At 38.0% G+C, this 15,730-nt stretch overlaps 1 protein-coding gene across 1 annotated transcript in view; it reads right to left on the bottom strand.

The window, feature by feature from the left end:
* LOC108785201 (sodium channel protein type 2 subunit alpha-like) overlaps positions 1 to 15,730 on the bottom strand; it is a 190,364-nt gene that overhangs the window by 14,030 nt on the left and 160,604 nt on the right. Inside the window, exon 21 of the mRNA XM_018554238.1 lies at positions 10,490 to 10,612. Within this exon, the coding sequence (XP_018409740.1) occupies positions 10,490 to 10,612 (123 nt within the window). The remainder of the gene's footprint in view (positions 1 to 10,489; positions 10,613 to 15,730) is intronic.

Genomic DNA, 15,730 nt, shown 5'->3' with positions numbered 1-15,730 from the left:
TGAGTCATAGCTTCCACAATGTGAACTCTCCCCATGTGACATCACTGGTGCTTTTTGATTGGCCCAGCACTCTCATATGGAGTGAGTCAAATGTTCCTCTATACCTGGAAGTACACAATAGTAAGATTCCACTACTGTATCCCTGTTCCAGTGACAGCTGTACAATGTTGAAGCTACTATCACTTCCTGTCCCATGACCAGGACAAACAGAGAGTCACCAGTTACCAGGACACATAGAGCAGGTGAATGTCCCCAGCAAGTAGATAGGAAGAGAGGGGCAAGGCAATGCTAAACAGGAGCAGCGAGACATATTATGCACCATACTTAGGGCATATTCACACCAGGGGTGTGTATTGTATTGTATAGGGGTGGTGCAACCCAATGTTACAATGTATTGCACTGTTTACTTTTTCATAGTGTTAAACTTCATTGAAACTTCATGCACTGCAGCATGTTAAGATACATTGTAGCGTGCCAAAACGCTCTACGCTGTATACAAATGCAACCTATCCTACTTTTTTCAGCGTTGCATTGCTGTAAACTGAAACAATAGAACATAAAGGACAAAAACAGGCCTATCTTTACATTGGGAGTGTGTTGGGCAATGCTGCAGCTTTATTTGTGTCTAAATGCATTTCTAATTAGCTTAATAAATGTCTCCTAGGGAGTTTTAAACCTTTTCCACTCTATCAAAACATAGTTTTGGCTTTAAATATACTTTGGAGTACTGTGGCTAAAATACAGTATTCCTCTCTACCCCCCTCCCACCACCACATCTTATCATTTCTATTCTGTTTAATCTGTTTGACAAATGTAGATACATTGCTGTAGAAAGATGCTTTCTCAATAGCACTTGCCATTTATTTCTCTCTGGTTTCCAGAAACGTCTGGTTGTTGTATTTCCAGATAACAGATTCTGTGCCTGTACTACTATGAGAAAGGGCAGTAAATCATAGTAGAATAAAACTTCTAATTGTGATATTATTATTAGTCAAGTCACAAAACCCTCTTATTAAATTTCAGTACTCCGCACAGAGCAAAGAGTGCGCTATAAGGTCAGCCATTCTCATATGCTCACACTGACTTCTTTTCAAAAAACTTTGATATCAGTATATTTTTAACATCTTATGCTTCAAAAACCATTGGCATAACATTTTTGACTATGTAAAATAAATTTTTGCTAAGATTTTTAAAGGAGAACTGGAAGGCTTTGAGTTAAACTTTAAGAAGCATTTTTTACATTTGCCAGCTTTACTGTTGCAATTAAAATCTGTGGCATCTTACTCAATATAAAACTAAAGTCTTTAGCCTAATAACAGCCAGACACAGTAGGGGTCATTTACAAAATGGTTATGTCCACTTTTACTTCCTTCCACTTTTTATGCTCATCAACTGGCTTTGAAATACATTTTTTGCACTACTCTTTGTACTCTATGAAGTACAATTTGAATATAGAGAATCCTGGATGCCTGCAGTTATAGCAGCATATCCCTAGCAAATCTCCACTAGCATAACTACCACAGCACTTGCAGAATGGAGCCCACTCAATACTGGATGCTCTTCTGCACAGATTTAGGGGCTAGCTGATGCAGTTCTAAACAATAATACTTGGTTGGGCTGAGCATACATGTATATGTGAATGGAAGAGGTGAGAGCTGGAATAGACAGCACTGGTAGATGCTGCAGGTACCATTTATCTGAAGGCAAGGGGAAAAAAGGGATACAACAGAACAGGAACATATTTTTGACCCCACCCCCCTTCATCTGCTTAACCCCAAAGCCATGTAGTCATAACCCAATCTACCATTTCCTTCTTCTCAATTGTAATAGGGCAGCCTAAAAGGTGCTGGCAAGCTTTGGCCTTCTGCTTTTGGACTAATGCAGCTTGCTTTTGACATCAACTTAAGACATTCTTAGATCATTAAGAATTAATTGCAGGATCAACTGACCTCCTTCTGTCCTGCATTTGACCTCCTTTAAACACCTTTTGCTTTCCCACAGACTTGTATGGGGAGAGAAGCAATTCTAATGTGAACAAAAGCCCATCATACAGACCCTTAGTAGCTGAATTCTCCAGATGGCAAAGCTCCTGATTGCCGAAAGGTATTTTTTTTTTTTTGTAAATGACCCAAACTGATGAACTGAAAATGTAGGTTCTCAATAATAATTCCATGATAATAATAACAACAACAACACATATGTGTATTCTAACATATTAACATAACCAGCAGTTCTTCTTTAAATGAACAATCTTAAACAAGTTAAATATATTTCTATGGCATAAAGTGGAATGAAAATTAAGTATCTACTATGACCCATGCATTGGTAAAAGCATATTTGTAATCATTATTTATACAGTTGGCACAGCAGCAGCATAGTTCACATGCATAAAATCTGTACGTCTTATCAGTCTTAAGTTACCAATATAGAAATAACCTCTGAAGCATGTACCACAATTATGTATTGATTGATAGGGCTAAGCAGTATCTCCTAATATGTTTGAAGAATACTGATAGGAGCAACAATAATCTGAAACAGGTGCGAAAAAATAATGTCTATGTTGTATCATGCTGCTGTCTAAGCATACAAAAGAGAGTTCAGCAGCACTCTTAGATACATGCTACAATGCTACAAGTAAATGTAAGATGAATTACACTCCAGAGACCTATCCCTCTACCTGCAGCTCTATATGCATTTCTAGATGTATATCTGCAGTATATCTGCCCATGCCCATCTAAACTTCTAAAGTTGACAATAAGTCACTTACAAGGTGGAATGAGTCTTGGGTTTACCACTACCACGGGCTTGTGGTGAATCCTCTGGATTCATGAAGTTTGCAAATTGCAAACTTTTGACTGAAAAGTTAGCAGATTTGCTCCCAGAAATGAGGAACAAGTTAAGTCAAATAATCCTGACCAGATTCTGACTAAAAGGTACCACACCCCTAATGTATCAAGTCAAAAAATAAGGAGAGGAGGTGGGGCTTTTTCGGTACCAAATGACAAAGACCAAAAATTAACACATGATAAAACAAAAGTATTTTATTATATAAAGGTTATAAAGCCCCACCTCCTCTCTTTATTTGTAGAAATAAGGAACAACCTATAATGCAGTGCATAGCCTTTGCTCCTGGTCAGGTGAGTTACAAGAGCCAATCATCTGAAGCAATGGATGCCAAGCACATAAAATGGTGAGTGCACAGCAGTCATATTGTCAGATTTTTTTGGAAGTTTTAGGAAATGCTGACAGTTGGCATTAGTATGTGTCCCACATGGCAGTGCCCAGCTCCCAATGCCTTTGGTTTGACAATAAAGCTGGTTATACACTAGTAGATTTCTAAATGTAAAATCTTTCTTAACCAATGAAAGATCTTTGCCATCATGGACTTGAGGAATGTCGAACAGCATTTTGTTTTATTTTGACATTCGATTTTGGAATGAATGGAGTTTCCTGAAAGAAAACCACATACACTAGAATTTTGTTTGTTCGAGAAAAATTTTCCATCCTGCTCCTTCGACTTTTTTCATCACTATGGTCAAAATCGATGATCGATCTGACCCCATCAACTGATAGAAAGTCGTACAAAAGTTATTTTGAAAATCTACTAGTTTATGGCCACCTTAACTTGCTCATTAGCTTTACAAATGGGCAAGAATTCACTGTTTTTGGCAGAGAGTGGCAGTAAAATCTCTTAAAATACAAATCTCTGAATGACTATATTGCCATGCAGAGTTCCAGTATACCACCTGCCCTCGCAGAGGTAAAGCCTACAAAATGAGAAGGCCTTCACTAAGTTTAGTAAAAATAGAAAAAGCTAAATCATCCAGGAAACTGAACCTATAACTGCATAAATAAAAATGTTGAGTGGACATTGGATACATCTCTAAACAAAATAGAAACACCTTATAAGAGTAACAAAAAGTATTTTTAGTTCAGCTAACAACTATTATCATGAAGCTTTCCAACTTCTGAAGTCTTCTTGTAAGTCTGAATGTGTATGTGCGTTTGTGTGTACAAGAGGGCTCTATACAAACAAGGTATCATTTTGAGCATCCAAACACTAAGTGGCATGTTATATGAGGAATACACTATCTGCATGGAGTTTATATGTTGTTTCTGATTTTATTGTAAACATGCCTAATGCGCTGTATGTTTTCTCTTCCCTCTAAATGCTTACATTTAAGAACAGTCTTATTATTCCAGCAATACATTTCCAGGAATTTCCAGACCATTCGAATTTTGTTGCTTGGGGAAAAACAACCCTATTTATGAACCATCAAGTAGAACAAAATAAGTTGCATCAGCTGTGCCCTTGCTTGGTTACCATGGTGCCGTATATGTGAATTTTAATGAACAGCTAGTTTTTCTAATACTTCAGAATTTCATAGTTAGAAATGGTGCCGCTCTAACAAGGCCAAGAATAGAAATGCATGCTGGCTTAGCTGAAGGCAGGTTTACACTGTCAATACAGACATGCAATATGTATTGTTTCATAAATAAAGTAAATTCCAAACAGAAGGTTATATTTGATGGCCTTTTATGTTCTGTAAGTCAACTAAAAACTCAGATACATTAAAGGATCTATATCAGTAATATTTCTTTTAGTGTTTTACACTAAAGCAATGTTTCTCATTGCATGGGAAGTGTCTTGTCAATGATGATGGGTCTAACAAAGTACAACTTTTTTGAAGGGCTGATTAAAATTTTTGTGTTCGATCAAAATGTTTTTAATCGATTAATTTCGATTAGTTATAACGCACATACAGATCCAACTACATTGGCCTATACACATACAGCACAGCAATGAAGTAATAAAATGAACTAGTGGGGTGGCATAGATAGGGGTGGGTGCATGAAAAATTAAGGTAAACAAGAAGGGAAGTAATCTCATGGGAGGGTTGCGAGTTCATCAGAAATTTCACACACCTAAAAAGCAGTGTATTAGCTAAGATAGCAATACATATGGAATCAGTGACCCTAATTTATTGAAGGAGCAAAATATGGCCACTTATCTTAGTAAATGAAAGTTAAAACAAAGTAAAAATTAACTTTGCAATAATATCCTATCATGTGCAAGGAAAAAAAAAGGGATCTTAGCTCGCACATGATTGGATGATTGAAGTCAGCAGAATATTTCACTTAGCTTAGTGAATGATGTGTTATAGCTGTAAATTAACTTAGCTACCGGCACTATAGAGTAATGAAGCCTTAAAGTTCACAGCAGAGGCACTGAATTCACAATTCATGCCCCCCTTGCTTCCTCTAGCAGCAGGGACTTTGCAGCCCTCCAGCCTTCCAAAATAAACAAAACAGCAGGTGCTCTAAGCTGTTCAGAAACCTACTGAAACCAACTCTGAGACTTCAGAGTCTCTGTTGTGATTTTTTGAGAATGAATTGCTCTAGAATAAGATACAGAGGTCAGTCATGACTTGTTTTAAAACTAATTTACTGCATGTAAAGTATACATAAATACCGTGTTTCCCCGAAAATAAGACACTGTCTTATATTTTGTTGGCTCAAAAAAACACGCTAGGTCTTATTTTCGGGGTAGGTCTTGTTTTTTTTTTTTTTTTTTAATGTACAACAATCCAAAGTTAACGCAAATCCAAATTAAATAATTCAAAATGGCAATGTTAAGAATAGGGTGATCAGGGCAATCAGGGGTGCCGTACCTTTTCAAGAGTAATTTGGTAACCAATCGCTGGCCAGAATGAGCAAAATGCGCTTTCACTATCGATTCCTCACAGGCGGAGTGCATTTGGTATCACTCCACCTGTGACAGGAGCCGGCGCTATAGAGGAAGCATCGGCTTATGCGGCTCTGCTCCATCCGCTTCCGCCTCGCTTCCTCTAGAGCTGGCTTCGCTGGCACCACTAATTCTCTCCCGCGGCTCTTCAAGTTCCCCCTTATGCAACCACCAGCCCTGGGAATGGTCACAACTAGGTCTTATTTTCGGGGTAGGTCTTATATTTTAGCAACTCCCAAAAATAGTACTAGGTCTTATTTTCAGGGAAACAGGGTACTTGAATGCCCTTAGTCTATCTACAGTTTAAGTTTAAAGCTATAGCTTGTACGTCTGCATGTTTCAACAAATGGCAACTGTTTACTTTCCTTAAAGGGTCCCATGGTGGGAGTTCCTCACTACATTTCTGGCTATCTAACTGTGATCTAGGTCCCAATGGGCTTGGAGAAAATGCCCTCATTAATCCTTCATTAAAACAGCCCTGGATGTATAATTGGTTAATATGTTCTAGGTAGTAATAATATTAATACTAATAATCAAAGATTTAGAATAACATTAATTTTAAGTTATAGTTTTGCTATCCTACTGGCTATTATAGTTTAGTGGACAGCACACAAACTTAATGGTAAGTTACTTTTCCATCCTTTTATGTTTTAACTTGACTAGAAAATCTAATACAGTACTCTACAGAAGTAATATTATCTGCAAAAAATGATCACCATAGCTAAACTGTTTAAACCATTCCTTTATATCAACCATACTATATGACAATGACTGGCACAATGTCATAGTCAAAACTTATGAACCGCTCCAGGCAACAGAAAAATGACTGCATCCATAACAGCTCTGAGTCATATGTGACATACATCGCTGACACACAGACCAGCAACCTCAAAACAGAAACTGTTGCATGTATTTTTAGAATCAACCTTTTTATTATGTGCAAATGACTTCTATAAATCAATACAAAATGCAAATCATTACATTTCATTTCTTCAAATGAAATTAGCGGGCAGTCTAAGAGCTTGCTCAAATGTCCATTATGACATTCTTAAATAAATCATGCACTGTGATTTCCAAAGCTCATTCCAGTTATTATTCATTTCTTAGAATTTTAAAAGCTAAACTGTTTTCTGAAGGCTACAATTCAGTATTGAAAATGTATACAATGAAAAACTAAGAATGAAAAATAAGACTCTCATAAATGCTGAAAACACATTTGGCTCAATTAAAGAATATTTATGTTAGATTACATGCTTTTCTTTGACCTCTGCATTTGAATTATGTTATCAAATACAAGCTCCTTTAGCTTATTAGCTAATGGTATCCAGAAAGTGCTGTGGCAGTGTCATAGCAAAGCTTTCTGTATACAGATTTCAAACTGAGTTTGATGCCCAGTATATTTATAATACTTTAAAAGGTCAACTGTGCCCAGAACTACTGCAGGGAGATTGTACCACTTTAATTTCTGAGACCTTGGTACTTGCAGAAAATTGATTTATTAATAAAGTAAAACTAAAGTCCCACTATTAAAAATGCTAGGCACAAGAGCTTTTTCGGTAGAAGAGGCATGCAAAGCCTTTTGCCAAAAAAACTACCCCATTATCCTGGTGATTTTTTATTTTCTATGCAAACTGAACATTGCATGCACCCTGCAGTGTACATCCTGGCTCATTCTTGGCATGCCAAAAATAGAACAGGCTGTAAAGGACAATCATCAGTGGCTGTCCAATGATTGAAGATGAATGCTGAGGAACCCTGAAGAAGTAGTAAGTAATATGGTGGCAGCAGGGTAAGGAGTGGCAATTGAAGTCTTGACCTATCTGTGCTGGAGGAAGGCATAATAGGAGATAAGTGCAGCTATGCCATACATACTAGCACCTTATTGGAAGAGCTCCCACGGCCCCACAACACTTACACTTTAGTAATAAAGTGAATGAGGACTGTATAGGTGTGCTCACCAAATGTTTCCCTCCTGCAACTCAAATATTGATAAAATTACTGAATTTTATTGATATACAGATTTTTCAATCTAAATGTTTTTTTGTATCAGTGTACATGTTAAACCAACATCCAAACCTCCACCCCAGGCCCATCAATTCCTATTATATCATACTGTTTACTACACCTAGACTAAATAATCACTTGGGTCCAGAACATAATTCAAATGGGCGCACCATGATGGGGGTACCATGATGGGCGTGAAACAATGTCAAAATATTTAATGGACTGCTGGTTCACTTCTTCTGGAGAACACGAGAAGGTATGTATATGTATAGTATTGCGTTGATCCAATGGTTATTTATTTAAAAACATTACCACCTATGTCTACAGTTCCTATCTATTGTTAGGATGGACAGAGGGAGCCCAGGAGATTCCCAGGAAAATAAGTATCCCCCATCTTATATGTTTGTGGGGGGGGGGAGGGGGTTGTACAATCTAGTTTGATATCTATAAACCAATCTAGAAACCATCATGCAGAGTGACATTTACTGTGTTGAGCACAAAGATCCCTCAGTGTCAGAGGGAACAAAAAAAACAGCAAAATATAGTGTGGGGTAGACTGTAGGATGTTAACTGTTGAATTAGGCTCACCCAGATTATTTGGGTACCAAACAATTGTCAGGAAGCCCCCACAGAATCCATAGAAAGTAGTCAGATTTAACAATTGAAATCAAAGACCAATTCAGTGGAGTCCTATCAAGTAGAGAACAATAGAGATGAATAGCACGCATAGGGGGTATTAAAATGTCTATATAAATAATCACTGGATCAATAAGATACTATAAATATGCTTATCTTCTCACATTACCCTGAAGAAGTGGATCGGCGGTCCACAAAATGTGTCAGGATTGCTTCACACCCATCATAGTACCAAATGCATGAATTCTGTTTTGGAGTAAAATAACTATTTTGTCTGTATATTGTTAAACAGTATGAAAAAAAAAGGAATTTAAGGGCCCGAGCTGCAGATTTGGATGTTGGTTTAAAATGACACGTATAGCATTTTTTTTTTAGATTTTAGATTTTGTATATTAATAAAATTGTGCCATTTTACCAATATTTGCATTGCAAGACGGTACTGTTGTATCTTAAATGTCCCAGTCTATTTCCTGTTTGTTATTCCGTTAGGGAATCCATATTTTTAATCACTTTACAACTATAATCAAAGAAGAGCAAAAACAATTACAACAATATTATCACACGTCACACATGAAAAGGTCCCACTACGCAGTCAATATTTTGTTATTTAAGGCTCTGTTGCCCTTAAAAAATAACAAATTCAAATTATTGACATTTATTGTAGTACAGGCTTCAGAAGTACATTTCCAGTTAATAATAAAATGAAGTAGATTCATGCATGGAATAAAGTGCCCTCAAGAAGGCAAACATTTGCAGTAGTTTAAGTGTATGTAGCTAATTACTGCAGTAAAGAAATTAATGTCAGCACTGAATAGCAGAATCCGAACATCAGATTTAAAAAAAGCCTGTTTGCACCACATGACTTTGGGCATCTGATATTTTTTTCACTGCAGCTTTCATATTAAACATATGGCAGTGTGGATGCACACAACTTTCTTTCAGTAGTTACCAATGATGTCATGAATATGCAGAGACAAACTGGTCTGGCCCGCAGATTTTCACTATGTTCTTTTTCTTTAATTTAGCCTGGAATAATCAATGTATTGACTTCTACAGTCAGCTCTCAGAAAGCAAACAACTGCTCATTGGTAAGCACAGCTTACCTATTTGTTGGATCACAATAAACTGATTGGGTTCCACTTCCTATACAATGGCTTGGCATACACAATGGTGCACTTTAAAGTTTAAGTGTAGGCAAACAGCTATATTCACAGCTGATGTACAAGTAAGAATGAACAGTGCTACATGCTATAAAAGGAGTTATTTTCTTCAGCTAGTTTTCTAATCCAGATGCCCTTGCAAGAAACCATAGCAGATCCTGACCACTCTTTACAACAGAACATAGTCAAGGGCTGCCATTGCTTATGCTTGGATAAGGAAGGAGTAGCAACACAATGAGCTCTCTCCTCCTTTCTGCCAACTCCTCAGGTACTGCAATAAACCTGATGCTGCTTTGTTTCCCAGTTTGAATACTACTTTTGTGGGAATTACAAAAGGCCAATATAAAGATAACGTACTATACAAAAATACCTTAAAAGATAATCCCCAGGGTTCCCCGGACAGCAGACTTCGGTAAGTAAAACATGCTTCAGAAGGTTTTCAGAATTTTTGTCAGATAATGGGGTTTAAGGATTTTTAATGAATACATAACTAAGTAAGATGTTATGGTTTTATGTTTGTCTACACTTTAAGAAAGAGCTGAATTTTAATAGTATGAAACAAATATTTTTACAGGGAAGAAACCCAATTATGCTAAAATAAAGCCAATTTCTCTCTGCATGTCAATTCATACACTATAGGTAACATTATCAAACTTTTGAAAAAATGAATATATATTGCTTCATTACATGTATTAGCAACTTAAAAAAAGAATTTGATACTTGTGGCTTCTTAATTAAAGACATAAAGCTTCCACAAGCCCTATTTTTAAGATTAACACTTTTCAGTTCATTACAGTGAAAGACAAGTTGTTGGAAAAATAAATCTAAGGTGACGTTTGTTTATTACAGCGGTAATCATAAAGCAATCAAGTTTATTTTCATTCCTTATGAAATATCACATGCATGTTTCTACACATGCATTAAAAGTCCTCTTTCATCTTACCCTCATCCCTTCAAACCGTGAAAGGGCTCTCAGTGGTCTCAAGGCCCTTAATGTCCTTAGGGACTTAATAGCCCCTAGTTCAGAGTATCCCAAGGCGTTAGCTACTAAGCTAACAAGAGAGACCTATATAAGAAAACAAAAGCAACAATTCTAATATTTCTGCCACAACAACATGTATAAGGTATCCTTTGGTTTGTCAAGGGGAAACAACCCTTTCTTAATCCTTCAATGTAAGCAATCCAGCTGAAAAAAAGTCTAATTAGAAAGGACAAAGTATATGAGATCCACATGATGATGGAGACCTGTTGACACTACGGAGCACACACTCTCAAGGTCTTACCCGCTCTCACAATTTGCTGGAGCTCCAGTTGGTTTTGATGAGCAAAATTAAACCTGACAATAAAAACGAGCCTACAACAAAGAAAACAAGTGAATATGTGCTATGTGACAACCTAGGTCTTAGCCTTACCCTGATGCCTTCAAATCTTGATAATGCACGTAGAGGTCTCAGTGCTCTCAACGTTCTTAGAGATTTAATAGCGGCTAGTTGATCATACCCAAGGGCCACAGCCAAAAGAGATATGATAGAAATCTGTTCAGAACCAACAGCATGTTTAATTAATAGATGAGAAATCTGTAAATACTAACAGTGACTAACTTTCGCTTTGAAAGAGAAGTTCATTATTCCATTCGTCTCTGAATTGTTTGCTTGGATAGTAACCAAAAAAATAGAGAAATATTGAAGGTAAGCTTTTTCTTACAGAAAACTCAGTTTACAGCAGAGTGACAAGGCAACAAAACATCCAATTGAACAGTGAATGTGCTGCTGACTTCTGCCAACTTGTTAAGCTGTGTAAAAGGAGGTGAGGTATGGAATACACCGGCCTATGGAGCTAGTGGGGAGATTGTTTAATTATATATGAAATTACTACTATTAATGCTTTTAATTGCTACACTGAATTCTAAAAAAACATTGTAGAAAATGGTTTGTGAACATCCAGCTTTAAATGTGGAATTTTCCTCTAAGACTGTCAGAAGAACAACATTTTGATGACAGGGAGGTCAAGTTTGATGGACATACTCTGTAAACGGTTTCATGATTCATGGTCATGCATGCTGAAGCATCAAGCTGTGATCACCCAAATGCAACTGAATCCCATTTTCATTACAGTGTGTTGACGCACTTTGGGTTACACTCAAAGCAGTTTAAGGCAAACCTTTATAATATCTTAGTAGTTAGCACATCTCATTAACACTCTTGCATCTCTAGCTTGGCTGTTGTGTAGGAATCGTTCAATGTAATTGCTGCTTCCGCTAAATGAGTCAAATGTTCTCTATAAACTCTAACAAAGCACAGAAAAGAAAATGTGAGTTGCTTGCAAAGTGCATTATCTATTTAGAGCATTATTTACTTAAGTGGATTGTGAAACATATTGTCACAATGCTGAACAATACACATTCTCTCTGCATTCTTTCTGCATTCTTTCATTAACAAAGAACTCCATTCTAAACAAAAATGTTTTCATAGTTTCGAATGGCTACGCTGTTTGGACCTCTAAAAATCACTGTGGCTCAATGGTTAGCACTTCTGCTTTGCAGCACTGAGGTCCCCGGTTTAACTCCACATAGGGCCTTGCATTAGGGTTGCCCTAAAATGTTGGCATACGAAACATCTCCGCCAAAAATGGAATGGGCAAAATGCCGACAGTACCAAAACGGGCGAAAATGCGGTGCATCCCTAGCTTTTTCCTCCCTACTGGGCGCCGTTCTGTGTCCACACTGCTCTCCCCCTGTCTGTGTTGGCAGAAGCAGTGGGGATCAGAGGGGACACAGAGCGGATCCAGGTGCCAGGACCCAGCGAGGATGAGAGAAGCTGTCAGGAGGCCGAGCGGGGTGGAGACAGCTATCAGCTGTCACAGGAGGCTGAGCTCTCCTCCAGGCTGCACAGTCAAGATGTGCAAACACTCAGCAAACGGTAGTGATCGCTGAGTGTTTGTAAATATTTGAGGGCATAGTAAGGTTACTGTATCCCCAGTTATCAATAAACAGGATATGTTATACATCACTTCCTGTTCATTCATGATTGTGGACATAGTAACTGATACTATCTCCTAAATTTATGAATGGACAGGAACACTTAGAGGGCATTTCACAAAGCTGCGGATCCTGAGTCTATTCTCGGGAGGGGCACTGCCAGAAAATAAAGTTTTGCTTACAGAACGGTTAATATTTTATTTAAGACGGTTTCCCGGCCAACCACAATTAAGCCGGCCAAACAACATGCAGCCGGCTTCCCTGGCAATCAGGAAGCCGGGCGGCATGTCATTACCCGCTACCGGCTTCCTGATTACCCGGGAAGCCTGCTCCATGCCAGTGGAAGCAGCGGTATTGGTATTCAGTATCGGCGAGTACCAAAAGCAAAATATCGGTACTCGTACTTGATATCGAAAAACCGGCTATTTTTTTGTATTGTGACAAGTAGATTGTCATGAAGGATTCGGCCAACGCTTTTATAATGACAGATCAGTTGCCGCACGGGATGTGATCGGCCGCACAGGATTGCAAGGTACATTATGCTTGCGGTCCGGTGCAAACAAAATAGTGCTTGCAGCATTTTGTTCGCACCGGACTGGACCACAGGTATAATGTGCCTTGTAATCGCATGCAGCGGATCACATTGTGGCAGAAGGGCATGGCTACGGTGCCATTCACTCCAATGGACCGCCACGCCCCCTCCTGCCCCACAAAAAAGTGAGCCGGCCGCAATGCGAGGCAGTGCATTCTGGCCAGAATCGTGCCTGAACACATAGCATCTGGTGTGAACGAGGCCTAAATTCTTCCATGTGTCTGACTGTTGGATGCATAAGGATGCTATTAATGGATTTTTAGCCACATAAATGGGATATTTTTTTTAAAGGAGCTGTGTTAGGTGACCTTTCTGTATGCAAACTGTAACTAATTAACCAGCCTAATTCTGTACCTGTTGGTATTAGGGATACTTTCCTTTACTGTGATTTTGCAAATTTTTTTAGCATCTTATATGTAAGTTGATATTGGTTTAAATTGTACCTATAACTTCAGGCAATAAACTGATACATCTTGGAGGTAACTAGAAAACCTTCCTGCTTTTGCAGCACTCTCCAAGGGGAAGGTGCCACACAACTTTTGTTTCCTAGTAATTGCACTGTTGTATGTGTCAAATAATTGTTTCCTTTTTTCGCAGGATTAATGGAAAATGTCACTCAGACTTTGTCTTTGGAAGGCTATGGGGAGATCGCACAATTCAGTGACAAATAATAATATCTCTATATACTTTGCATGGCCAGGTTGACAGGATTGATTACTTGCATATTTTTATAAATGTTTTCTACTAATTTCTTTTAATATACCATTCTTATTTTATTGCAAGATTTTTCTTACACAAGAAAATACTAAAAGGTCTATTCACTAAAAGGTGAAGAGTTTGAAGAAGGCAGACTCACTTTCCAGTTCAGCTATGTTATCCTAGATTGTTCACTTCTTCTGTCTTCTCCAAACCCTCCACCCTTTAGTGAATAGACCTTTAAATATTTATTGCCCAGAGTGGTAACAGATCAAGAAGCTATTCTCAGTAACGCGGTACATCTTTTTCAGATTCAATACCTGTCTCCCAAAAACAAGTATAAAATGCTAATTTTGTCCTGCATATTAAAATCAATTCTATAATTTTCTGAGCATCACTATTAATAGAAGACTGAATATTAATTGCATCTTAACTGCTGTTGACTTCAGTAAGAAGCTTTGGTCACCTTAAATCCCACATGAGAAGAAAAGTGACATCAAAAGGATCTCTAGGAAAACCTCTTTGAACAGTAATCGTTAAAAAAGCCTCTGATTTTCAAAGACCATACTTAGGAAAAAAAGACCCGCAGTGGCATGTCTGGCATCATGTGTCTTTGTGTGGGGGATTGTATGCACATATTTTTTAGTATGTATTAAAATGGCGCTAAACTCAGGAGTTATATCTTTAACATGCATTTAATTCCCTTATCTATTAATACAAATGTATCTTATTTATGTATCACTCAGCTGTAGATCCTCAAATCATCTCTGAATTGGTGCTGACATTGTCCTTCCTTCTGCAGCGTGACACTGTCCTTCCTTCTGGAGGGTGGCTACTTTTCTTCCCCATGGTCCCTGTTTGTGTTGTAAAGTAGCCACCGCTCCAAGCTTTCTCCTGTGATGAAATACAATCTCAGGTTAAGTTCACTAATTTGTATTGAGATTGTAGTCCATCACAGGAGCGAGCTTGGATCGGTGGCTACTTTACAACACACACAGGGACCATGGGGAACAAAAGTAGCCACCCTCCAGAAGGAAGGACAGTGTCACGCTGCAGAAGGAAGGACAATGTCAGCACCAATTCAGAGAGGATTTGAGGATCTACAGCTGAGTGATACACACATAAAATACATGTGTCTTAATAGTTAGGGCACTTGCACGTATTTTTAAGATTTAACTTCTGAGTTTAGTGTCACTTAAATCAAGGTGCTCTTTTACATGATTTAAATATATTTGTTTGTATGTATGGGAATTGCAGCTTTTGCTGATTTAACCCGGAAGACCATAGCTATAGCATTGTTAATCAAATGCCATAACAGTAAGTCTCATTCTTTTCATTGACATGCCTGCTATTCTGCCCTGGATAATAACATACTATGGGACCTGCTCAGTTAACCCAAATTATCATAGGACAAATCTTTTCTCTACATCTTAATATGGTGTTTAGCATTACACATTTTCTTCTAAATCCATCAGCTAGGTCCTATTTCCTGGACTAACATAACATTCCTCCACTCCTTCGATTCCTTTCTAATCAACAGTGGGGACTGGTTTCATTGATGTTTGCCATTATTAGCCCACTTAAGGCTTGGCATAAAAAAAATGGTTCCTAAATAGAATTATCATATTTTATGGTTGAAAAGCAGTGCCAGGGTTCACCAGGAGGTTGCACAGCCGGTGAGCTCTAGGCATTATAGGTCGGTAGGTATATGGGAACCCTTTGTATTATTGCACACCGTAAACACAAAGGGCAAACTGATACTGACCAGTATGGGGACTGAACTGCTAGTATGATGCCATACAGAGGGGCGGCAGTGGATAAACTATGAGTTGAGAAGGATTGTGTGCATTTTATCCAGCTACAATGAGCATAAAAAAGAAACAAAATGCCAGAAAAGCAAACCTGACTACATGAAAACC

This window comes from Nanorana parkeri, unplaced genomic scaffold (assembly GCF_000935625.1).
Source record: "Nanorana parkeri isolate BGI_ZX_2015 unplaced genomic scaffold, ASM93562v1 scaffold149, whole genome shotgun sequence".
NCBI classification, from domain to species: domain Eukaryota; kingdom Metazoa; phylum Chordata; class Amphibia; order Anura; family Dicroglossidae; genus Nanorana; species Nanorana parkeri.
Note: the sequence above shows the minus strand (reverse complement) of the source record. Positions and strands in the feature narration are given on the sequence as shown.